The sequence below is a fragment of the Pinus tabuliformis genome, chromosome 7 (genome assembly GCF_031772625.1).
Source record: "Pinus tabuliformis cultivar Carrire ecotype Pingquan chromosome 7, CPIR1, whole genome shotgun sequence".
Classification (NCBI taxonomy): Eukaryota; Viridiplantae; Streptophyta; class Pinopsida; order Pinales; family Pinaceae; genus Pinus; species Pinus tabuliformis.
This window is the reverse complement of record NC_142293.1, coordinates 642,968,457-642,996,139: the sequence shown is the minus strand read 5'-3', so window position 1 is coordinate 642,996,139 and position 27,683 is coordinate 642,968,457. Positions and strand designations below refer to the sequence as shown.

The window sequence follows — 27,683 nt, the reverse complement described above, 5'->3', positions numbered from 1 at the left end:
TGGGCCTTTCTGCAGCTACAGGTTTGCAGGTGGCTGAGGTGACTTTTGGCGTCTCCTTTTTGTCGTTTTTCCCTTTGTCCTGAGGTCCATTGTCCTGACCTTGCGGATCTTCCGGCTTGCTGTTCTCTTGCCTTGTTGAGCTTTCATTGTTCAATATTTCTCTGCTAATCGATCCGAAGAAGAGGTCAGAGTCCTTCTCCTGCTGCATTGGGGAGGGCCCTGTCGCCCCCCCCCCCCCCCCCGGTGTTTCCATAGCGCCTGGCTGGCGCAGAGCTGATGCGATGTGGTCTCAGTGCCTGGAATAGGTCAGGGTTTGCAGGAGGCTCCTCTGTCTGGAAGCGCCGTCACGGGTTTCAGAGGAACCCTAGTCGCCTTGCAGAGCCGAGATTTTGATGCCCCTTCGTGATATGATACTTGTTTTCATCAGTTAAAGGTTTATGTTAATTGAGCTTCTAGTATGGTTTAAATGTCTAGTGAACTTTGTATTTGGACTTTCCGCATCCTTACTGTAAATCAGGTACCTTAAGCCCAACAATCATCCTGTAGGACAACCTCTAAGGTTTGCAATGGATTACCTTAGGGTTCATCCAAGACCCATTCTTCATGATTTTCAAGGGAGTTCATAATTTGACTCCATTAGTCCTAAAAAATAATAGGTTCTAGTTTCAATTCCCATTAGTGAATCCTTGAAATCAAAATTGACATTTTATTTCATTGTTTTAGGGTTATATTAGGGTTTATATGCAATTGTTCTTAATTTCTTTAGTCATAATTAGAAGATATGTATAGGGTTTAGTTAGGATTTGTCATAAAAAAATGCATCTTTCTATCATTTATTGCATTTCTAATTGAATTTTCAACTCTCTATTGCTTGATGTCTTGCATTGTTAGGGCTATTATGTGCCCTTTATATTTTATAAAATAATTGTTTATAAAACCCTAATTTAACTCGTATTGTTAACTCCAGCTGATTGCATGTTTGCTTGTTTAAAGGTCATAATTATCTCTATTGTTATTACTTGATACATTGTTGAAAATTGGCATCTTTCACACAAGTTTACACAATGACATCTTTTTCTCTTATTTATAGTGTTTGGAGTACCCTCTTGGCCTATCTTCACTTGATAAACATCACAAATTGTCTTGGATATTTCTCTCACATAAATTTAGAAATTAATTTGATTAAACCTTGTTTTCACCTTGATTGCTTAAACTTGGTATTGGTATGTGTGAACATTGAATAGCTAATATAGGAGGTTGTAGGCTTGATCCCATCTTGCTATAGGATTCCTTGAAGTTACTAGGGAAGCCTCCCTTATGTTAGATTTCATCCTTCACTAAAATGAGGGAAGTGATTACTAAAGTGACAGTGGTAACACTTCCCTATTACACTTGTCTTAGCCCTTGTGAAAGGCTTTGCACTAAGGTGCTAGATATTGTGATAACAAGACTCAAGCACTATTAGAGACTATATAAACAATCATCAATTGCACAAGTCCTTGTTAACAATATATAAAATCTTAAATGAATATGATTTTTATTTAATGTAAATCTTGTGCTAATTCTTTTACTCTATTGAAAATTGCACTTATTGTCATAAGGTCATTATGATTCAAAATGCACATTATAGAAACTTTCAATCAAAGATAAAATCTCATTACTTCGTACCTTTATACTCAAATAAAAAGTAAAGCCTAACTATACAAGGGTAGGTCATTTGTCTACACTGAAATCTAATGAAAATATGTAAAACTTAATAGTATTTTATATATAATTTACAATCGTTACCTTTCTCAATGTCATATTTTCAAAATTTTATGCTAGTATATCATCAAGTTGACTTGCTTATTAATAGATAAATTAAAATTTATATTTGTCTTTTGAAACACAAAATTGCTCCAATGCATTGCCCATGCCATGGTTTGTTGAAAGTGTTGCTTTGTTCAAATTCATACATAGTGATTTGAAAATGTGTTTAAAAGTAAAATATATTGAATTCCAAAAATGATAATATTACTCATGATGAATAGAATATGTGACAACACGTAAGATGATCAAATATTGATCAAATATTTACAAAAAAAATAATACCAATTTATCTCCGGTAGCACGACAATTTCGAAAACGAAGACGACATTTTTGAGTTCAAAATATTTTTTGCTTGCAATGCATATAGCTTATTACAGGTTTCGATATGCATGAGGAAACCATTTTGGGAAATAACGTTGCTTGGCCTTTATAAGCAAAGCATATATTCCATAGCATGGGATACACAAAAGTGCCAACGCAAAATACCTGCAAAACGTTGTTTTGCCTTCCAATAATTAGTGGTTTAGAACACTAAAAGCTTTGTAATGCCGAGGAGCGCTGCAAAAGAAGTATCAGAAACTTGTGCTTATTTAAGAAACATACCATAATGGAGCCCATGGCGTCGAGAGCTCAAGAAATGGATATGGCCACCTAAAACCAACGAGAGCAAAGTGTTTTATTAATAATGATATATAGAAATTACTTATGGAAGGAAGAAAGTACAATGTACCCGAATCCCTTAGTTTAGGATCAGAGATCAATAAACTGGGTCCAACCAACCAAGAAATTGCAGTAAATACTGGAATATCAAAGCTGAGGATTTATAAAAACATTTGGACTAAGCAACTCAAATAGAATGTGAAATTGCATTTTTTTTTTAACCCTCATGCTAGTGCCTATGGATTTTATGGCTTTTAACTGGAACCAAAATTCTTAATGGCACCAAATAAGAGAACGATATTATTGAGCTCATTCTACTGTTCAGTATGAGAAGATGTGTAAGTTTGTCTTTCCACCCTTCCCCTTTAAAAATAAAAATAAAAATTAAAAATTATGTTTTAAATAGAAAAATAATGTATATTCTACAGCTCAGTATGAGGGGATTTGTCTCTCCACCCTTCACCTTCAAAAATAAAAATTATGTTTTAAATAGGAAAATAATGTATGGTAAAATGTTTAAATCTTATACTTTACAAAAATATTTCAACAAGAGATTTAAATAAACTATTTGAAGATCTATATTAACTAATATATGGCGATGTCAATTTTATTAAAAAAAAATAAAAATAAAAAAATTATCAAAATAATACATTTTAACAATGAATCGCACTAGCATGTTCAAAATATGTAGGCAATATTTTCTCCTATGTGATTCCTACTGAAAAGACTCTTCTTAAAATAAAACATTCTAATGTTGTATATAAAAAAATATTCAATGTGGGTTATCAATAAAATATTTTAACAAGAATTAATATGGACATATACTTAAAAATATACTAATAATAAAAAAACCATTTTAATGTGTGTGATAAAGTGTCTAGATATACATGTGCTGTAAATTTTTTTAATGTAAATTAAGTATATATAGGACCAAATAAACATTTTAACCATAATATTTAATTTTTTCATGATATATACATACTTTTTTAAATAAACATTTTAACCATAATATTTAATTTTACCATGATATATACATACTTTTTTTAAATGATATATAATATATACTTTATTTAGCATTCAAAAATGCAATTTAAACAATGAAAAATAATACATTGTATTTTGCATTCTAAAAAAGTTTGCACATGAAAAAATTTGATCTCTCAGCTCATGTTAGATCCGTACTTAAGATAGATCTATACTGTTGGAAGTTTGACAACTAATTATGTAAATTTGAGTAAAATATGTTAATTAGTAACAAGTTAGTTTTATACTAAAACATCGATTATGTAACTGAAGAGGGTCATATAAAACTGATGAATGCTCGAACTATTGTATGGAGAATCATTTATTGATTGAATAGAGATTCCAATCCCTTGCCTCGTGGAAGTTTCTTTGACACTCTGTTAGGGTTTTACCACGTAAATCTTGTGTTATTACTTGTGTGTTTGCATTCAGTTTCCCTGTTAGTTATATTCTTTTCTTGGTCAATGTATAACTACAAATGCCTTCTTTCTTTACTCATTCACCTATTCGAATTACAAATGGTATCGAAGCTTGGATTGATTAAAAATGCCCAAATGTTTTCGTGGAGCGGGCGTTGAGATCCGAGGACCACGCTCAGTAGAGAGGTTGGAGCAGTGGACTATGGTTTCAACTTGGGTATCCTGCATGTAGACTTGGCAGTACCCTTGCTTCTCGAGACGGGGAGAAAGCCCTAAGTTGTTGGCGTGATTGGTGACTTGGAGGGAGGTGAAACCGTTGGTTTGGAAGGCGGTGCGAGGTGAGAGCCCCTGCTACATTTGCAGCGTTCGATTGCGGTGAGGTGAAGACCCGAGGAGTTTGGTCTAGTGCTGTGGGGTAGAGTGAACTGTTGCATCTATGGTGCGGAGGTGCTGATAGTAACCCACTTCTCGTGTGAGGTTTCGCCAAGAATAAAAATCGTGGAGGTGTGTGACAACATGAACTGGTGGCCATTGCAGGCCGAGTGAAGCTCATTCCCCTAGTGTGATCGGGGTTTGGAGACGTTGAATCTGTAAGTTAAAACAAAGAACATTTTTTTTTAACAAGGAAATGTGTGCCTGGATCTGCGTGGACTAGAGCCATCTCTGAGTCAAGTGCTGCCAATATTGTCCAAAACCTGCGTGTGAAGTGAGGCCGCTCTGTCCAGCGTGCTGCCAATACTGTCCATCTCTGTGTGAGGAGAGGAGGACGTGCTACGTGTTTAAAAAAAAGGACCAGATCCATCTCTGCGTGAAAGAGAGGTCCAGTCTGGTGCTGTGTGGTGAGAAGGCTCGAAGTCTGCGTGCTGTAGTAGAGAGGAGTTGTGACTGCGCGCTGCCAGAAGTGCTGCCAGAGTAGAGCCTACATGCTACCAGAGCCCTGGCTTGTGGATCCGGGTAATTTTTTAAATTTGAGAGAAAATTTTTTTTCAGAAATTTGTGAAAAACAAAGGGGTGGATTTGTTTAAATTGAAGGCAAGAAAAAATCAAAGGGTTTTTTCATTAAAATTGAAAGAAAAAAACAAGGGTTTTTTCATTAATTTGAAAGAAAAATTTGTTGAAGGGTTTTTTTTTTTTTTTAAAGGGGAATTATTTTTTAGTACAAAGAGTTTTTTTTTAAGAAAGGAAAAAAATATAAATCCTAGTTGGAAGGTTGAAGATTGAAACCCTAGGAGGAAAAAAATGGCCAAGATGTTGATTGCAAAATTCGAGGTAGAAAAATTCATCAGCAAGAGCAATTTTTCTCTTTGGAAATTGAAAGTTAGGGATCTGCTAGTGCAACAAGGGTTGCACAAGGCATTGGACGGGGCAACTAAGAAACTTGCAACCATCACTGATTCGGACTGGGAGGACTTGGATGCCCGAGCTTTCAGTACCATTAGGTTATGTCTGGCCGATGAAGTTCTCTTCAACATTGTTGAAGAGGGTACAGCTTTAGGTTTATGGGGAAAACTGGAAAAACTCTATATGACAAAGTCGTTAACCAATAGAATTTATCTGAAAAGACAACTGTACAGTCTTCGAATGAAGGAGGGTTCAAAAGTTGCAGAACATTTGAATGTTTTTAATACACTCATATGCCAATTAACAAATATGGAAGTTAAAATTCAGGAAGAAGACAAAGCTATAACCTTGCTGTGTTCTTTGCCCGAATCATGGGACCACTTTGTAACTTCAATCAGCTTGAGCACCGTTGATTCTTTGAAATTTGAATCAGTTGTGGGAGCTCTCTTGTCTGAAGAAGTACGAAGGAAATCCAATACTGAAACAGCTGCATTAGAAGCCATGATAGCTAGAGGACGGTCAAAGGAAAGAGAAGAAAAAACAAGGGGGTCTTCTAGATCTAAATCAAAGGGAAAGAAGTGCAAGGCAAAATGTTGGCACTACAATAAAATTGGACACTTGAAGAAAGACTGTTGGAAACGAAAAGAATCTGATAGCCCGAAGAAGGAAGCAAATAAGGTCGATTCAGGTACGATAGACGAAGTTTTATCTGCTAAAGAATTATGTATGATAGATGAAACTTCACCTGAATGTAATGTCTCTCAGGGTTTAGAAAGTTAGTTGTTAGACTCTGGTGCTTCCCATCACGTGTCCACACAGAAATTGGTTTACTTCATATGAAAATGTAAATGGTAGTTCTGTGTTTATGGGTAATAATGTATCATGCCAGACTGTTGGGATGGGAAATATCAGGATTAAAATGTATAATAACACAGTTAGAACATTAACTAGTGTTAAACATGTACCTGATTTGAAGAAAATTTGATTTCTTTGGGAGCGTTGGATTCAGATGGTTATAAGTTTACAGGTCAGAATGGCGTGCTGAAAGTCTTCAAAGGCGCCCTAGTTGTTATGAAAGCAAAAAAGGTCGGAAATCTTTATAGACTCAAAGGAGGTACTCAGGTCAGTGAAGCAGTGGTTGCGTCAAAAAAGGAAGAAGCAGGTACGCATCTATGGCATCAGCGATTGGGTCACATGAGCGAAAAAAGTCTTTAGATATTGATGAAACGTAAATCTCTTCCCAACTTGAAATCTTTGAAGTTAGATTTCTGTAAACATTGTGTGTATGGAAAACAATGTAAACAGAGATTTAAAACTGGAAATCATAATAGTAAAGATATTTTGGACTATATTCATTCTGATCTGTGGGGACCATCTCCTGTTGTATCATATGGAGGTGCTCTTTATTTTTTAACGTTTATTGATGATTTCTCCCGTAAAGTTTGGGTCTTTATGTTAAAAAGAAACGCTGATGTATTCAATGTCTTTAAACAATTTAAAGCAATGGTAGAGAAAAGAACAGGGAAATCAATTAAATGTTTAAGAATTGACAATGGTGGTGAATTCACTTCAATAGAATTTGAACAATACTGTAAGGATGAAGGAATTATTAGACACAAAACTATTGTTTATACTCCTTAGCAAAATGGTGTTGCTGAACGTATGAATCGGACTCTTATAGAAAGAGCCAGAAGCATGATCAGCAATGCTAACTTGCAAAAGGAGTTGTGGGCAGAAGCAATATCCACTGCTTGTTATTTAGTTAATAGATCACCTTCAATAGCAATTAATTGTAAAATTCTTGAAGAAGTTTGGACAAGTTAGTCTTGTGATTATTCACATTTGAGGATATTTGGTTGTGATGCTTATTCTCTTATTCCTAGAAATCAGTATTCAAAATTAGATCCAAAATCGAAATGTTATGTCTTTGTTGGTTATGACTATGCAGTGAAAGGATACAGGTTGTGGGATACTACATTGCGGAATATAGTCATTAGTAGAGATGTAACATTTGATGAATCTTCTCTTTTAAAATCAAATGTTGAAAGAATTAAACAGGAACAGGTATCGCCAAATCAACAAGTTCAGTTGGAGGCTAGACCTTTCGGTGATAGTCAAGAGGATGGAGAGACTTCTAGAGAAAAAGGTGTTGAAGATACAAAGGAAGCTGTTGAAGTTTCTGAAGCAGTTCAACAACCAGTCACTCTAAGAAGGTCTATAAAGGAAAGAAAAACTCCCAAAAGGTATGAAGATTCTGCTTCATCTTTTGCTTTGATTACTGAAGATGGGGAACCTTCTTGTTATCAGGAAGCAATAGATGATACAAATAGCAAAAAATGGAAAACGGCTATGAAAGAAGAAATGGATTCCTTAGCCAAAAACAACGCCTAGGATCTTGTAGAACTCCCTGAAGGGAGAAGTGTTGTTGGATGCAAGTGGGTCTTCAAACTGAAATGGAAAGTTGATGGAAGTATCGAAAGGTATAAGGCGAGACTGGTAGCAAAAGGATATTCTCATGTTGAAGGTATCGACTTTCATGAGATTTTTTCTCCAGTTGTAAAACTTGTTTCTATTCGTACTGTGTTGGCACTCACTGCATTACTTAACCTTGAGTTAGAACAGTTAGATGTTAAAACAACTTCTCTAGATGGTGATTTGAATGAAGAGATATATATGGAACAACCAGAAGGTTTTGTACAAGGTCGCAGCAGAAGATTAGTTTGCAAACTCAGGAAATTATTGTATGGTCTTAAGCAGTCTCCCAGACAATGGTACAAGAAGTTTGATTCCTTCATGGTGAGCCAGAACTTTATTAGAAGTGAGTATGATCGTTGTGTATACTTCAAAAGTTTCAATGACATATTCATTATCTTAGCTTTGTATGTTGATGATATGCTTATTGCAAGCAAAAGCATGGAAGAGATCAACAAGTTAAAGGCTCATCTTTCTAGGACGTTTGATATGAAGGATCTTGGAGCAGCAAAACATATCTTGGGCATGGAGATACACAGAGACAGGAAAAATGGTAAGCTTTGGTTATCACAGCAGAAGTATGTGGAGAAAGTACTTGAAAAGTTCTGTATGAACAATGTGAAACCTGTTAATGTTCCATTAGCTTCCCATTTTAAGCTTTCTTCAGTTTTGAGTCCTAGAACTGATGAAGAAAAACAGTATATGTCTCATGTACCATATGCAAATGCTGTAGGCAACTTAATGTATGCGATGGTATCTACAAGACCTAACATTTCACATGCAATTGGAGTTGTCAATAGGTTCATGGCAAATCCAGGTGAAGAACATTGGCGAGCAGTGAAATGGGTGCTTCGATATCTAATAGGCACAAGTGACCATTGCATCATCTTTAGTGGTAGTGAAGGATCAATGTGTGGATATGTAGATGTTGATTATGTAGGTGATTTGGACAAAAGAAGATCTACTACAGGTTATGTCTTTACTCTTGCAGGTGGAGCAATTAGTTGGATGTCAAAGCTTCAAGAAACAGTTGCATTGTCCACTACCGAAGCTGAATATATCGCTGCTTCAGATGCCAGTAAAGAAGCAATCTGGTTAAAGGGTCTGCTCAATGAGATTGGAAGGACACAGGAGAAAGTGAATGTACTTTGTGACAATCAAAGTGCTATTCACTTGGTTACAAATCCTGCTTATCACAGCAGAACCAAGCACATTGATGTAAGGTATCATTTTCTGAGACATGTGATCAATGGCGGAAAAATAGCTCTTCAAAAGGTCCATACACGAGAGAATTGTGCAGACATATTCACAAAGCCAGTTACAGTAGAGAAGCTGTGATGGTGTTTAGCTTCTCTTGGCTTGCAGAAAAGATGATGAATGGGCATGGGCAAGGGATTAGGAAAATTGTTGTCAAGGTGGAGTTTGTTGGAAGTTTGACAACTAATTATGTAAATTTGGGTAAACTATGTTAATTAGTAACAAGTTAGTTTTATACTGAAACATTGGTTATGTAACTGAGAAGGGTCATATAAAACTGATGAATGCCCGAACTATTGCATGGAGAATCATTTATTGATTGAATAGACATTCCAATCCCTTGCCCCGTGGATATTTCCTTGACACTCTGTCAGGGTTTTACTATGTAAATCCTGTGTTATTACTTGTGTGTTTGCATTCAGTTTTCCTGTTAGTTATACACTTAAGATGGATCTATACTAGTATTAAAACTTTCCCCTATACTCTTAACTGTAAGTGCAATAATCCAACACATTATGAACTTTAAAAAACACAGTATATTTTCTAAACAAATATCATTCTAAATCATCTACCAGCATTTTGAAAATTGAACTGTTCGAAGGAAACATATAACAATCATATTACATGCAAATGCATTCCTATGTAAGATTACATTACAAGCTCAACGTGGCTTTGATACTTATAATATCATAGTCATCAGCATGGCTTTGATACTTATTATATCATAGTCATCATTTACAAACAGAAGCATGGAATTTATTGAAGAGAGGGTCTTTAATTGATAACATATTTAGAAAATATCACATAAGAATGAATTGGGAGCATTTCCCAAAATTGATTCGGGCATACTTGAAAACCTATATATGTGTAAGAAATACTCTCTAAAATGAAATTAAGGGTAGATAGACTACCGAAGATGACTTTGAAATGGTGAAAGGTTTGATTAGAGAGTAAGAAGGGACCAACTTCTTTCTAAATATACATAAGTTTTTAAAGATAATTCATCTATTTAAAGGCTACTAAGCTTTAAATCAATGGTGCCACCCAATTAGGTCCACTTGGCACCCAATTAGGTCCACTTGTTCAAGTTTGTTTCAAGGGTATTTAGGTTAGAATTAGCCAGGTGCATCGTCATCTTCGTATATTTGGATCTATTCAAAGTGTAAATAAGCTTATTTAAGGTGTATATATCTCTATATGGAACAAATTAAGCCTTACTACGCCATATTTGGTCGCACTGCAATAAATCTAGGACGATCTATCTACTAGAATTGGGACAAATTGATAAAATTTGTATTTCTAGTTGAATGAATAGATAGTTTATGTTTTGTTTTAATTTCGCCACAACAAGCATCCTTTCCATTGTTTATCTTGGGAACACTCATGCCATTCTTATGAACACGGTCTGGAGACTCTAGTAGTTGTGTTTTACGTCTTTCACATCGAATGCCTCTCCATGCAATTTCCCTAGTTAAATGGTCTTTCGTAAAATGTTACATAAATTGATTGAGTAGAAATGTTCTTGTACTTACAACCACGTTTTCTTTTGGCATTGTCAAAAATTGTACCGGTACAGCATATCATCATCATCTCCACCAGTGGGGATACGAGAATACAGTTTCATAATGATCAATTCAAACATAGACAGTTATGTAATGTCACTTGCCTTTTGTATCTGATTTGATGACCTTGGTTGTGCATGAGAGCCAGCTTGCTATATATGATGCTTCCAAGTTGGAGCGCTTGCTCTATGTAAATAATTGTAAGCAGTGTTGAATTCAAACATAGACAGTTATGTAATGTCACTTACCTTCTGTATCTGATTGGATGACCTTGTTACATGGTTGCATTGCAGTGGTCTCCTCATGATTCCCTATCTGCTCCTATTTCAAGTGCTATATACTCATGTGACAACGTCCTAGTTTATGCGAGCTTCTGTGATGGTGCAGTTGGAGTGATTGGATGACCATGTTAGATGGTTGCATTGCAGTGTCCTTCTCATGATTCCCTATAGTTGATACATCTATTTTTTAGATTATACTCATGTGACAGCGTCCTAGTTTATGCGAGCTTCTGTGATGGTGCAGTTGGAGTGATTGGATGACCATGTTAGATGGTTGCATTGCAGTGTCCTCCTCATGATTCCCTATAGTTGATACATCTATTTTTTAGATTTGGATTTTCACAGGGTATATTGTTTGGTTATTTATGCAGCAGTAATGCCTATCCTCTAGTATTTGCATCCCTGCATCACATCCATCCGAACCAATGTTGTGAAAATTGCGATATTATCGTTTTATCGCGAGTTTTTCATCAGAACGAGAATATCGCGAGTAGTACTCGGAATTATTTTTTTTTGCCCGATTTTTTGGAAAAAATTGCGATTTTTTCCCAAAAAATTGTGGGATCTATATATATATATATATATATATATATATTTTTTTATTTTTTTTGAGGAGGAGGTGACCCAAGCTACCCCTGTCACACGTAGAGGACATGGTCTACCTCCTGTAGCTCCTAGTTCTTCAGCTTCTAGAGCACAGCAGACTCCATAGTCTACTGCGGCCTGCCAACTCCACCGACATCTACATCTAGAGGGGCAAAGGAAATCAGTGGCATTAGACTTTAGTTATTTGGTTCATTTCATTGTATATGACATTATGACTCATGATATGAGATACATTATTATATTTTTTGTTGATATTTTGAGGTTGAGTTGGGACTCAGGAGTCAGGACTTACTATTCAGGACATGATTCACTGTTATGTGTGATTTTAGCACTAGAAATGATATTAAACATCTTATATATTAGTTCTTTTATCATATTTATGTGTCAATGTATTTATTTTATGTTGTAAATGGTTTAGATATTAAAAAAATTGAAAAAAAATGAATATTTTTGTACCAAACGGTTTTTTCCTGATTATTACGATTTTTTCTAATTTTTTCCTCGCGCCGATATTATCCCGATAACGATTAGTGCAACATTGATCCGAACCGAACCGAGTCAATTTTCTCTTAAAATAAGAGATGGAGGAGCTCATGTTATTGAGCCTTCAGAGTAAGAAGGGAAATGGGGTGTTGGAACACCCCCAGATAATGGAACTGTCGGATCAAATCCAACATTAAGTAACCACTCTCAAGGTAGTTCAATGGAAACATAAGAAGAATTTGAAGTACACTACTACTTTGTGTCAACCGACTCTTTATTTACAAGAATACCATTATTCAAGAATACCATGAATAATGGTAGCGTTTTGTGAGTGAGTGAAATGCCTCACTTGGTTCCAGTTGTTGAGGCATTCTATCAAGATAGTAATTTTCATCAGATATTGTTCAGCACTGTAGATGGAGGTTAAGCAACTGTAAATGATACCTAAATGAGTATCTCGGTGCAATCCTAGTCACTATATTCTTTCTGGGTCGTGTAAAAATTGAAATTTTGTCATTGGAGCATAATTCATCAATGTTCTTTCCGAGGGTTTCAGTGTCTATTTTTGAAACCCTCCTTTCTACCACGAGTTTTTTTTCCATATGTTCATGTGCATTCAGACCAACCTGGTTTATGCGGAAGCTTTATCATTGTCAGACTCGGGAATATTATATTTATCTACTGAATGACTCTATTGTATTGTTTAAACTTATGGACATATCTATGGAAAGAAAAAAAAAATAGTTGATGGGATAATGTTCATATTTTTCATTGCTGCAGCATGTGTTTCATTTTTTAAGGGGAGAGATCATTCCTTTGGAAGTTGTAATGTGTCTTGTAATATCTCACATTTTGGATATCGGTTTAACAGGAGACCTCATATTGTTTAAACATATTGAGACATATCTATGGAAAGCAAAAATCTTTCAGTTAATGAGATAGTGTTCAGATTTCTCTTCTCCCTTTGGAATTTGTAATGTGTCTTTTTGATGGACTTAAGGGGAGAGATCCTTCCTTACATGTTTCGTTTTTGAAGGGGAGAGATCCTTCCTTTGGAAGTTGTAATGTGTCCTGTATCTCACATTTTGGATATCGGTTTAACAAGAGACCTTATATTGTTTAAACGTATTGAGACATATCTATGGAAATCGATTTTGAAGGGGAGAGATCATTCCTTTGGAAGTTGTAATGTGTCTTGCAATATCTCACATTTTGGATATCGGTTTAACAGAAGGCCTCATATTGTTTAAACATATTGAGACATATCTGTCGAAAGCAAAAATCTTTCAACAGGAGGCCTCATATTGTTTAAACATATTAAGACATATCTATGGGAAGCCAAAATACATAATGGTGCCAAGGTGGATATTGTCCCTCGTGGAACCAAATTTTAATGGATAGAAAAACTAATTATGCTTAGGAGTCTACACAAGTTATAAGAATACATGCTTATAAGCTATATCAGGCATACAACTTCGTTACAAATATGGTGATACTGGCTAATGTAGATATTCACACGTGCATACGAAAAAGAATAACAAACATACAATTTAGAGAAACATAAATTTGAACCCCTAGCAAAAGTCCTATAAAAAATTATAATATACATGGAGACACACAATGAAGATAGAATATGAGGAGAGTTTATAGCGTTTTTGAAGGACGCAGATGTGGAAGCACGTGATTGATTGGTGAGGAAGGGAGGTTAGCAGTGGGATTAATTTGTGGTGTGGGTGATCCATTGTTTAGGGTTGGAAATAGTGATAGTGGTTTTACAAATATTTTATTACATTTTAGTTTTTAGTTATTATATTACTTTTGGAAAATCGAAGTTGAGTGTCTCAAAGTATGCCACCATACAAATTTCTAGGTATCATTGAGCATCTTAACTTTAAAAGGTCATACTTTTTATGCGGATAGTTATTAAACAAGAGATAAAAAAAAATTAAAATTGGTTCCTAGTTAGGGATTATGAACCCTAAACAGCAGTGGATATTCCATTGGATAGTTTGTCATAACAAATATGATAAATTATACTTTAAAATCTGAAATCTACACTATGAGAGTTTATTTCTCTTTAGATTATGGATCTGTAAATTACTATTTATTGCATATGCATGCAAATTATAATTATGCAAAAATAGAAAATAGCGAAATAAAAACTCACAAACCACAATTTGACACAAGATATAACCTGGGAAACATTTTTGAGGGGAAACCCAGCTGGCAGGTGAGGTCACTCTGCTCTTTTTCTTTGAATAGAAAATGGCTATGAGTACAAAGAATTAAGGCCTATGGCCCGTAGGCTACTAAAGTGCACAAATCCTCTCTCACTATCCCTCTCAACTACTTTTTTCGTCTATAGAACAAAAATGCACTCGAAAATAATGGAACCTCTTTTCTTCCCAGTGGCCCGGTTATAACACAACCTGATTGCCTACTAGTGGTTAGGTTTGACTCCCTCAACTCTTAACCATAGTTACAATATGGAATTTTCTAAAGTCTTCTTCATCATGATCATGTGGCTAGCCCCTTTTCCATGAGTAATGCAGGCTGACATGACATCCTTTCGAATTATGGTGGAAAAAAATAGGAACTTCCAAGTGGCATAACTTTTTCATACGAACTATGTAAGGTGATTCTTGCATTGTTGGAAAGGTCTTTGTGTGCACCATAGGTAAAAAAAGTGATGTGCTAAAGCAACAAAGTTTTACCCACAAAAAACGTCATTTGATGCCTCAAAATGCTCCTGAAAGGTTTCAGACCCCAATTTGCCACACTGGGTCCCACTGGTAAAAATGGTCTTGTAAGCTCATTCATCCACTTTTTCCAACTCTGAAAGCATTGAGATGGATGACAAGCAATATAACAATCCAATCTGAATCAGATTAAGAGTGTATGCACAACCATGAGAGCTAGAGGAAAAGATTTGAAAAGTGATATGAACTATATTTTGATTCTAGGTGGATCAGTCCTATATTTTTCATACATAATATTAGAAATATGTTGAATTGCCTTGGAGTCGCCCTCTCATAAGTTGATTGAGTTCTATTTTCAGAGATTGTTAAGTTAAAAAAATGAGACAAACCAATTGTCAAAAAATTGCAAAAAGTCAAACTTACTGTTTATCAAATAAAACAATAAAAAATGAAGCTCACAATTCCCTTGTAGCTTGAAAAGTGTTGCAAGTGCAAAACATGTATAACCCTATAAAAAAAACTTGATTTTCTCACAAGAACTTACATTAATTATAACAAACACAAGAATAGAAAGGTACATTAAAGTCAAACTGATGTACCTAGCTGAAGTGATTCTAAAATAGCTATTCAAATCATGAGCTCGATGGGAAAGATGACAAAGCATAGACATTTCCATCATTTGTTGGAATCGCAATGAGTATTTTTCGTCACTGTCAGGTCTCATGAATGATGCTTTGAGGTTGTCAGATGTCCTATTTATCACCAAGACTCATGAGAACCATATTTAGCCTCTCTTGGACATCACAGGGTACTATTAGTTCTCAACATGCACACAAGAGATGAGAACCCTTGGTGGTATTCAGGGCTCAAGCAGAGTATTGTTTTTTGTTAGAGACTCCCTTCGAAGCAAGTTAACCTTGGTGGTTGTGGATGAGTATGCTATGTTTATGTGGGTTTGGGTCAGAAGTGTTTACCTTGTCCCCAAGGACATTAAATTGTAGTTTGTTACATCCCTCCAGTTTCTTTGTCATTTGCTATTCATGGCCCTAATAGGGACCCCTTTATAGATTTGTATACCAGTATCACCTCGTACTTCGTGGTTGGGGAAGTTATCCTTCTAGGTGACTTAAACACCTACACTAGAGCCCCTCGAAATCCCTCTCCACGACCAGTTAGAGGAATCTTGCATCCAAGAGTTAGATCTAATGTTAGTGGACCTTCATTGGATGTTCGACGATAAGTCGGGACCTTTCACAACCTATGGTCAACACCTTGTGTTAGTTTTTGGTAGCCTAGACAGGTGTTCTAGTCTCTATTGGTGTCTAAGAGGCTAAGGAACACAGAAGGATAATTATCTCCAAGACCTAGAAAAAGTTTCTAAGGAAAATGTCTTAATTAGATTAATTAGCCAATTATTAATTATTTTCCTAACGCTGACTTAGGAAAAGTGGTTAATTAAATCAAATTAATTGAGACAAATTGATTTTTCTCTAGTGACTTCTAGAAAAATCATGAGATGGGTTCAAGATGATCTTAGCCATTGATTGGAGATAGATCGTGGTCGTTAATTCGTCAATGAGAGATTATAAAGAGCAAATCGATGGGGCTTTGGAGATCACTTAGAAGCAACAAATTGCAGTGATAGCAAGGGCATAGTGGAGGACACCAGCAACAAGATTTCAGTAGAGAAATTAAGAAGAGAATTTCCGAAGAAATTCTTCACAAAGATTCCAACATTCTAAGAGAAGGAAGAGGCCAAGTTATTCTGCAAGAGCGAGGTCGATTCAACTAGTGCGCATTGACAGTTTACCCAATGCGAGTTGCAGAGGCTACAGTTTGATTTATATTTGTCAGGGACAACTACCAGAGGAGGTGTGAGTGGCTTCAAAGTGTTGCTAGAGGCAATGTATTTTTCAAAACGAATTTCCAGAGGTTGAGAGAATTTCCAGAGCAGGTTATGTGCATTTTCCAGTTGCCAGTGTGAGTTGCAAGAGGGGGTACGAGTAGCCTGGGAGAGGACAAATTGTTTTTGCAGAAGGAAACTTTGTGTTTCCAATTCGATTTTGCTAGTAGGAGTGGAGAAAAATATTTGTCGGAGCTTAGCCATTGAGAAGCAAGCAGTTGTTGTAATTCTCAATTTGTTAAAGATTTAATAAAAATAAAACCCTCATCTGCAGAACTGGTTTTCCCCACACGGGTTTTTCCAGGGACTATTGTCCAAAAATATCGGCGTCTAAATTTTGTGTGTGGATTATGATCTCAGATCCTGTTATTATTTGTGAAAATTGCAATAGTGATTTTATTTGTTATTTGTCGTTATCAATTTCTGGAGACAAATAATCTGAAATAGATAGAAGAATAATTTCCAGTTGTTGCAATTAAGGAAATTTCACATGGTATCAGAGTAGATCTAAAGTGCAAGGTTTTGCACGAGTAAATCAACGCAGGGCACAGGAAAATAAAGCGAGGGTTTGTAAAACCCATATCAAACCTCACAAGATTCAGATGGTTTTTTCCAGTTCCAAAAGAGTTGAAGTAATGGCCTCAACTAGTTTGAGAGATCAGGAAAGGTTAGATGAAGCCTCTAATTTTGGCGTCTAGAAAGCCAAAATTCTCTTGTTGTTGGAGGACAATGGTCTCAAGGAGTATGCGACTAGTGTGATAGCCATTCCTACGGATCCACAACAACTTTCAACATACAGGAAGGAGGATGCCAAAGCTAGGAGGATTATCCTTGATGGAGTCAAGGACCATATAGTTCCTCATATCGCAGAGTTAGACACAATGAAGAAGATGTGGGACAAAGTTATGAACCTGTACTAGAATGCTACCACCAACAGGAAGTTGATCCTCAGAGAAAAGTTGAGAAACACGAAAATGAACAAAGGAGAAAGCATTGTGAGTTATCTCGATTCTCACCAAAATCAAAGTAGTAAGAGATGTGTTAGCAGTTGTTAGTGATAAACTAGATGATGATGAGATCGTGAGGATCGCATTGAACAAATTCTCAAAGCAGTGGGATGTAATTGCCAATTTATCAATGGATGAGACTAGTTACCAGTTTGGTATCGCTTATGGAGTGATTTCACTCAGGGGGAGCTTAGGTTGAGCCTCGTTAGTGGCAGCAGCAGTGGAAAAACTCAGAAGCGTGAAGATGATGAGAACGTGGCCCTAGCAAGAAAGGGCAAGGCCAAGAAGGGATCGAATAAAGGGTCCAAGGGAGAGAAGAATAAAAAGGACTTGAGTAAAATCACATGTTATGGTTGCGGTCATAATGGCCACTATGTTAGCCAATGTCCTAACCAGAAGAAGGGAAAAAAGAAGAAGGGGAAGAAGCAGAGAACAACTTCAATGGACATTCAGGATTTGTCTTCGAGAATAGAGGACGAGTTCGTTCTCATAGCTTGCCTCTCTAGCTCTACATCTACAGGTGTCTGGTATATCGACAATGGAGCATCAACACATATGATGGGAGTTAGAGAATTATTTTCTAGTTATCAAGAAGAGGAGATGGGCTTCCAGATACAAATGGGGAGCAAGTCCAAGTGTACTCCAGTTGGGAGAGGGACTATCAACATTCAAAGGGAGTCAGGCAAGAGTACTAGGGTTACAGATGTGTTGAATGTGCCAGGTTTAGGAATGAACCTGATTTCAGCTTCTACACTTCAGGACAATGGTTATCATGTCTATTTTGTTGCTTACAAGGTGTATATTAAACACCAGAGTTGGAAGAAGGTGAAACAGATTGGGGTTCGGAGCAACAAGTTTTACAAGTTGTAGTTCGACTCTCAAAAGGCACTGATAAGCAGCAGCAGTAGCAAGGACATGGGAGAACTATGGCATAGGAGGATGTGACACATACACCATGGAGAACTTAGGTTGTTCAAGGAGACAGCGATGGGAGTTTATGAAATCAACACAAAACATGATGATGTGTGCAGAGGGTGCGTGATTGGGAAATGCGCGAAAGAAAGATTCCCAAGGAGTGATAGTAGAGCCAAGGGTTTGCTTGATTTGATACACATTCTGATATATGTGGCCCATTGTCTACAAAATATCTCAGGGGTTATTATTATTTTACAACCTTCATTGACGACTTCTCCAAGAAAACCTGGATATATTTCTTGAAGACAAAGGATGAAGTTTTCAGTCGCTTCCAAGAGTTTAAGGTTCTTGTGGAGAACATGACAGGAAGAAAGATAAAGGTGCTTCATACATATAATGGAGGTGAGTACACAGATAAGGTCTTCACGGGCTTCTATGCGAAGGAGGGCATCAGGAGAGAATGGACAACTCCATACAACCCACCACAGAACATGATTGCAGAGCGGAAGAACAAGATGATAGTTGGAGCAGCCAGGGCGATGTTGTATGACTAGGATTTGCATAAGTTTCTCTGGGTAGAGGCGTGTAGTACAACAATGTATATTCATAACAGAGTTCCTCAAAGGGCACTGGGGAAAATCACACCTGAGGAGACTTTTACAAGAAAGAAGCCAGAGGTTGGACACTTCAGAATCTTTGGCAGTATAACTTATTGCCATGTGCCAGATGACAAACACACTAAGTTGGATAGGACTGCAAAGAAGGGATTTTTCGTTGGATACATCGAAACGTCCAAGGCATATAGGATCTATATTCCTAGCAGCAGGAAGATCATCGTGAGACGGGATGTGAAATTCTAGGAGGAGAAAGCCTTGAAAAGATCTCGTGAGTTACTAGCAAATGATCAGAGTGGGCCAACAAAAGCTCCAATAGTTGAAAAAGGATCTCAATCTCAAGGCATTAGTATGAGTACAGGTGCAGAGGAGAGTTCACAGCAGATGGAGCAATAGGGGAAGAATGAGGAGCATGAAGCTCCACCCACCACCAGCGGAAGAAGAAATAGGAAGTGCTTTGTTAGTTTTTGGAGTAGCAACGAGGAGGTGTTCTAGTTTCTATCGTGTCTAAGAGGCTAAAGAACACGATATCTCCAAAACCCAGAAATTGTTTCGTTAGAAAAGCCTTAGAACTATCTCAATTAGATTAATTAGCCTATAATTAAATATTCCTAAGTCTAACTTAGGAAAAGTGGTTAATTAAACTAAATTAATTGAGGGAGGTCGATTTTGCTCTAAAGACTTCCAGAAAAGTTAATTGACTGAGTCAAAATGATCATAGACATCGATTGAGATGTGATCATGGTCGTTAGTTGCCCAACAAAAGATTATAAGAGCAGGGTCAATGGGGTTGGAGAAGACAGTTTATTAAGAGCAGTTCGACTACCCAATTGCAGTGTCTCAGCAAGGGTGCAGTTGAAGTAAGGGAGAGAGTCAGTAGTAGGGGTTCAGCAGAGATTTGGGAATAGGATTCTAAAGGAGATTTCCTCAATATTTTCGAGTGTCAAAATGACAGGAAAGGGAGGCCAAATTCATTTGCAAAGGAGGCCACATTAGCTAGTGCAAGTAGTCAGTTTTCCTAGTGCGAGTTGCGGGAGAGACCATGTTTCAGTTGCCAGTTGTCAGATCTCTTTACTTGAGGCAGAGCGAGTGGGTCTAGGAGTCAAAGGGAGGCAATACGACTTGCTGTGAAGTAATCCCATTGGTTGAGTGAATTTCCAAAGCCAATAGTGTGCATTTCTGGGCAGAAGTGCGAGTGTTAGGAAGGAATGTGAATTGGCTGGGGAAGGCCAGATCAGTTGCAGAGGGAGATAGTAAGTCTCCATTATATTTTTCAAGTGGAGACTATTATTTGTCAGAGGTTTGCCAGTGTAAGGAAACCAATTGTAATATTTCTCAAATTGTTGAATAATAATAAAACCCTCATCTGTTGCATTGGCTTTCCCTTTAGGGTTTTTCCAGGGACTGTTGTCCAAAAATAACAATGTCAAAATTATTGTGTGTGCATTGTTTTCTCAGTTCCATATTTTATATTCCGTAGAATATTTGTATTTGTGAAGATTGCAGTATTGAATTGTTCGTTATTTGTCATAATATTTATTTCCAGAAGACAAATAAATTGCACAAGTTTGGAGAATAATACCCATTCACTACAATCGTGGAAATTTCACATGGTATCAGAACATATCAGATTAAAGAGGCTCTAGAGCAAGATTGGTGTAGATAGGGAAATCAGAAGCACTAAAGAGAAGATCTGTGCAGGCCAGCCAGGCAGTGCAAATTGCAGAGCCAACATTTCAATTTCCAGTCTAGGGAGGTGATCTGGAGAAAGTGCGAGTTGTATCAATAGCGGGCAACAGGCAATGAGGTTGTCAGAAAGGGTTTTTGGAGGTAAATCATATTTCGCAAAGTAGAACTAGCGCAGAGGGTTTGTAGCAAAAGTGATTTGCAATAGCAGATCAACACAGGGCAAGGAAGAGAAAGCACACAAGGGTTTCAACCCAGTTTATTCATTTCTCTAGTACTCTCAGGGTCAAAGAAGGACGAATACAACCTAGAGAGAGAAGTGTTGATTTGGGGTAGCATCGGATGTGCTCTAGCCACGAAATTTGGTGGAGAGGTTGGGGCACATGAGATCTCCAATACCCAGAAAGGGTTTGGGCAGATTCTAAATAGATCAAGAGATATTAAAATAATTAATATTTTTAATGGAGTCCCTAAGTCTAAACCTAGGGAAAATAAAATATTAATGTGTATTAATATGAATTTGTGTTAGAATGGTCCAAAAGACAAGGATTAAGCCAGATCTAATCTTAGCCGTTGATTAGGGACTTAATCTCGGCCGTTGAGATGTCAATAGGAAAAGTATAAGAGGAAGCTTGAGGTCACTAGGAGAACACACCAGATGATCAGTCATTCTATTCTCTAGAGCGGGGTTTGCTAAGAGAGATAAAATCAGTGATCGAGAGAGCAACTGAGGGGCATTGAGTACAAAGAAACAGAGAAGGCAGAGATTGTGCTAGGAGAGCAACACATCAGCCAAGGAGAGTGACGCAGAGCCAGCAAGGGCTCACGCAGGGCCACGCAAGGCAGCCAAGTGCCGCGCAGAGCACCAGAGGGGCCAGTGTAGCTGACGCAGAGGCTTCTAGAGCTGACGCAAGGCCTCCTGGGGCTGACGCAGGCTAAGAAAGGCTGACGCAGGGCCAGTGTGAGACAGAGAGGGGCTGACGCAGTCCAGATTGGGCAGACGCTAGGGTTGCAGAGCAATTTTGTGCTGATGAGCTGCCGAAAGGGTTTTCCAAGGTTTCAGCCAGGAGATTTCTCTCAAACTGTGAGGTATAGCTGCTAAGGAAATTCTTTGTTGGGTAGGCCAATTTCGACACCCAGATTGTACTCTGATATTGCTTAGTAAGAAACCCTCCGATAGCTGCACCAGTTTTCCTGCATTGGGTTTTTCTGGGGACATTGGTCCAAAAATAATGGTGTCATGTGGTGTGTTTATTCTTGTTTCTTTTAGTTGTTGATCTGTAATATGTTGAGCATGCACTGGTGTTTATTTTTAGTATTTACTTTGTAAATAACTTGTTAAAGAAAAATAACAAGTAGGTAGGAATAAATCAGAAAAGGTGCATGAAAGGTTTCTAAACTAAGTAAACTTAGAAACTTCAACAAGAGGGTTGTAGCAAGCAGTACGAATAGCCAATTTACCCAGTTCGCATTGCTAAAGCAGTAATTCCATTTCTAGTACTGGAAGGAGGTGTGAGTAGCTTCAGAGGACAGAGGGAAGCAATGTATTCGTCAGAACGAAGTTCTGGAAGCATTTCTCAGTTGCCAATACGAGTTGCAGGATCTAATGCAAGTTACAACATCTAGTGCAAGCTATAGGCAGAGGATGAGAGTTTGTAGGAGTCTGATTTGGTTATTGCATAGGAAAATTAGTGTTTCTAGATCGATTTGCCAGTTATAGTGAGAACTCTCCAGTTTATAGAGTTTCACAGATTTTCCTGAGATGGCCGCAACAATTGAGGGACCAAGAGAGTTTGGATGGAGCCTCCAACTTTAGCATCTAGAAGGCCAGGATGTTGTTTCTAATGGACGAGTACAGTCTGAAAGAGTTTGCTATAGCAGTTATTATTGTGTCAACAGATCCCATCCAGTTTCATGACTACATAAGGGATAATGAAAAGGTGAAGATGATAATTCTTGATCATATACGAGATCATATTGTTCTAACTTCTGCATATCGCAGAGAAGACTACTGCAAAGATGTGGGATGCCATAGGAAATTTGTACTGGGATCCTTCCGAGAACCAGAAGATGATACTCAAGGAGAGGTTGACAATAGTCAAGTTGAACAAGGGTGAGAACGTAACGAGCTATCTCACCAGGATTCAGTTGGTCAGAGATGAATTTGCAGCAGTTGGAGAGAAGCTAGCAGAAGATGAGCTTGTGTGGATAGCTCTCAATAGGTTTACCAAGGAATGGCGTATGTTCATCCAAGTGATCTATAGGCATGACAAGCTTCCAAATTGGGAATGCCTGTGGAGTGATTTCACCCAAAAGGACCTGAGGCTCAGCCTCCTCGATGACACTACCAGTAGAAGTGGCAAGGGACTAAAGGTACAGGAGTTGGAGAACGTCGCTCTTACAAGGAAGGGAAAAGCAAAGAAGAGTCCCAACTAGGGACAAGACTCTAAAGGAGAAAAGAAGAAGAAAGATCTGTCAAAGGTCAAGTGTTTCGACAAAGGTGAGCTCGGTCACTGTATCAACCAGCGTTTGAAGAGGAAGGAGGACAAGAAAGGGAAGCAAACAACAGTTTTGGCAGAGATCAAGGATTTGTCTTCCAGATTGGAGGATGAATTCACACTTGATAGCAGTTGTACCTCCAGGAGGAGTATGACACTCCAGTATGTCAAATCGAGCGGTCTGAGGATATAGCAACAAGGAGATCTAGATTGTAGCCAAGGAGGCTTTGATCAATTAGATCAGATCCAATTGTTGCATATGTGATTTCTCAGTTGGATCATTATCTTTGCTACAGGAGCCCAAGCATCATAGTAGCAGTGAATCAGTACATAGAGTTGCAGTGAGAGATCAGAGTAGCACAATGGAAGCACAACATGGTTCAGCTACAACATGTAGCAAGAGAATCAGGGATTGTGTTCAGTGTGGATCAGTTTGGCTACAACATGTTCCTATAGATTAGTAGGCTACAGATATACTCACAAAGGCCTAGGGTAGGGTAAAGTTTGTCTACTTCAGGAAGCAAATGGGTATAGTGGAGAACATCTTCCTCACTAAGAGGGGAAGACCACATGTTGCTGGCCACTGAGCTTTCCATGGAAGCTATGAGCGAAAACTCCTCAAACTGAGAAGTGAACCCCTCCACCTTTGTTGGTGTAGCAACATGATCCTTCTTGGATCTCGTCTTCCTTTTTGGACACTTGGTGGAATAGTGCCCAAACTGATGGCATGAGAAGCACTTCACTTTGTTGAGATCTTTCTTCTTCTTTCCTCCTGAGCTGGACTCAACCACTCCTAGATTTTTCTTGCCCTTGGCCTTGCTCCCTTTGCCAGCTAGGGCAAAGTTTTCCTCTTCCTCAGTCTTCGCATGAGACCCAAATTTAGCTTGCTTCCAGATCTCCTCTTGCACGCAATTACTCCATAGTCTCTCCCAATCTAGAAGCTTTTCTCTGCCACTCATTGCATTAGTGAAGTTTTCCCATGACTTGGGAAAGCCCAATAGTGCAAAACTGACAAGATCTCTATCTGAGATACTCTCCAACCCCAACTAACTCGTCCTTCACTCGGGTGAATCTGGTCAGGTAAGAAATCACAGACTCAGACTTAGTCTTCCTGGTCTCCCTCGAACCCTGGTATAGCTATAAGATAGTTTTCCACATGGCCTGAGTTGTCTTCTTTCCGAAAAGGTGAGGTATGATGTGATCCTTGACTCCTTCAAGAATTATTCTTTTGGCCTTTGCTTCCTTATTATGCTAGGCCAGGGTCTTCTAGTTGGGCTAGTGGACTGTCCACAAATTCCCACACTCCTTGCTCCCCAAGCACTACACCAATCCTCTCTTTCCAAGAACAGAAATTTGAGGCCCCTTCAAGGTGGTCCTCAAATCTCAGCCCCAAATACGTCATTCTGCAAGTTCAAACTGCTCAGAACCCTCGAGCAGAGTCTACTTGAAAAACCCTTGCACAAATTATACCTTGGTCACACAGCCATAAACTCTAGCACAACCCTGAAATGAACTGCATCCCCTTTCCTGCATTTTTTATTTGCTCGGGAAAATAACACACTTTCTGATCTTCGATCAGAGACTCACTCTGATACCATGTTAGCTTTCTAAGACTCGGCTGCTAATTTAACAAAAAATTTGAGATGAGAAAACTGAAAACTGAACTCCAAACTCTTATACTAAATATGTTGAGTATTCTAACAAATAATAGTAGCAGAAAATAAAATCACGAAGACACAAGCACACAATAAATAATACACCGGAATTTACCCAGGAAACCCCAAGTGGGGAAAACCTACCTACTTGTGTGTTTTATTATTATTCTGCTCAGCAAAAATCTCAGAAAATTGATTACTAACACTGTGAAAAATTCCCCTTCAATTCGTTGTCCCTCAACACAGTGTTCTGCGTCTTTCTAACCAACTCGGCCTCTACATACGCAGCTATATAGACTCGTACAGGCTATTTGGCCCTCTTGCGTATGCTGACTCGGCCTTGGAAAGCGATCACGCTACTAAAGAAAACCCCAAGGCTATTTGGCCTTTGTCTCTCTGCCACTGAACTAGAATCTCTTCTTGCTGAGCTAAAACACACAAGTCTCTAGTGCGTAATGATTGATAGCAATCTCTGCACCGTTCCCTTTTTATAAAATCAAATTGGCCCATCAAATCAAGTCATTAACTCAAATCGAACTGGCTCATTAACTCAAGTCGAACTGCTGAGATCGATTTACTTTTTGACTATACGAAAATTAGAATTCCTAAGTCAAAATTAAGTGAAAGTATAACTGTGTCTTAGCTTCACTTGTGGGTTCCACTACCAAATTTTGCGCACCTCTAAATTTAGCAGAACCCTTCCATCTCTAACTTCAATTAACAGTGCATTACTTAAGAAAATATTCAGACCTAGGAAATGCATAGAAAAACTAAGCAAAGAGACCATAAATGTATCATGGGAGTTGAACTTCGACTTGAATGGCTATGGATATAAGAAATAATTTTTTCCAGCAATGATACAACTAACCAACAGAAAAGAAATAAGACGAATTAACTTTCTTCAAAAATTTGCAAAAAGAGGCCATTATTTTATCAGCTTAGAAGTTTTTTATTTTCTCAGAAAAAAAGAAAAAGGAAAAATACAAAGTAATTTACCATGTGAAACCACAGGCATGGAGAATCCATTGGAAAATGACGTACACTGCAGTCCACAGCACAAAATATGCACCTCGGAACCAAGGGAATTGCTGTCATCAAAACCAGCTCCACCACATAAGATTTTAAAAGGTGCTGCTTCTTAGAAAGGGAACTTCTAATGTAATCACTTAGCCAAAACCCATACTTTTATCGAAATCTAATTCAGTTAATGCATACATTATACATACCATACTATTGAGACAAGAGTCAACAATAAGAAAGAAGGCGTTAACTGTATGCATACTTCCCATCAACTGCCAAGAAAAGATTAGAAAGAATTTACATCAAGATAGTTATCAAAACTTATACTATAGATGTTATAAACTAATAACAAATGGATATAATAGACATGCATATGGATAAAGGATTATATGGAAATATAGAACAGAGAAAACTATGAGAAAACCACACCAGTGACCATTTCAAGTTTCAGGTGCATACTTATGAAATATTTATACATAATACAACTAAATCTTTTTCATAAGCAAAATAACTGTTGGACTGATGAGATACAGAAAGAGGCGCTTTCTTGGGATCAAAGTTACATCAGGGCATTATCTTCGTGAGTGTGCTAGAAGAATACATACCATGGGCAGAATTACTGTTGTTTATAATGTTAATTAGCAAAAAAAGTGGTAAGAAATAGTGTTTTTGTGCTCTTCAAAAAAGCGTGAACTTTAACAGGGCAGTCCAACAAATTATGTAGGTGCAAATAAAGGATAAAAGCTCTCAAACATGTCAAGTTCCTTGTATCTTATCCCAAATATAACTACTGACAAATATTTGAATGCAAATTCTCTTCCAATTCAGAGTTTATCATTGTAACAACTTATTTGGGGAAAAATATTTTCAATGAAAGCATATTTTGTTCATTCCTTCAGCTGGGTAGCATGCTTCTATACTCTGCCAAAGGCCACCTTCACCATGTTGTGGAACTGTGTTGGTGTTGGAGATATCACATTCATGGGGTTTATATCTTTACTATATGGTTCACATTCAACATTAAGGGGGAAGTTGTGTTGTAATGCCTTTTCTCCAAGGCCTTCTTTTCAAATTAAGTAGGGATGTTGTGAATAGGGCTGACCCTTGTTAAACCTTCCTAACCCCAGCTGCTGGCAAATTGCTAACTAGTAATTACCTTGCAGTTAAATAAATTAAATTGCAGATTACTGAATAAAATGCATTGCTGAGATTTTAACAGGTAAATCAAAGATAAAACAGCAGAAGCAAAAATTAGCCAATCTCATATGCATGCATACAGAAAAATTTGGCCTTAAAATCTGCTGTCCATTAACTTCAGTTCTATAGCATACAAGGGATTCCCTACCTGGGAAATTAAATGCCCATTGAGGAAAATTATGAAAACCTGACTTTAATCAGCTGAGAAAAACCTTCCCTGCTGCAGTTATATGGTCCAGTGTTGCAGGATCCACCCCGGCCCATGCACAGGTGATGGGACCCCAGAGCCGTGCACCATGCAGAACTGTGGCAGAAGTGTCCCCGGAACCACGCTCCCAAAAAACAGAACCACACTTCAGGCTCAATTTGCACAGTTCCTGCAAATTCAGAACTGCCACGTGTTGAACCATTCTCTCATGTGCTGATCTTTGCTTCTGCCATACTTCCTGGATGCTCTCTAGATGCTTCCTAATGGTAATGTTAAATTCTTAAAGTGACAATTGACTCCAAATATTTGAGACTGGTTCTGACCTCATTAAATTTCATATGGAGAAAGTACAATTTTAAATCCCACTC

At 37.7% G+C, this 27,683-nt stretch overlaps 1 protein-coding gene across 2 annotated transcripts in view; it reads right to left on the bottom strand.

Moving 5' to 3' along the window:
• Positions 1-1,970: 1,970 nt before the first annotated feature.
• The window catches only part of LOC149249092 (uncharacterized), a 248,809-nt gene continuing 223,096 nt past the window's right edge, over positions 1,971-27,683 (bottom strand). For both annotated transcript variants that reach the window (XM_089458634.1, XM_089458635.1), the window contains exons 5-8: positions 26,117-26,182; positions 25,887-25,978; positions 2,413-2,460; positions 1,971-2,295 (exon numbers count right to left, since the gene is read on the bottom strand). In XM_089458634.1, coding sequence (XP_089314760.1) covers positions 2,181-2,295; positions 2,413-2,460; positions 25,887-25,978; positions 26,117-26,182 — 321 coding nt within the window. In that variant the 3' untranslated portion in view covers positions 1,971-2,180. The remainder of the gene's footprint in view (positions 2,296-2,412; positions 2,461-25,886; positions 25,979-26,116; positions 26,183-27,683) is intronic.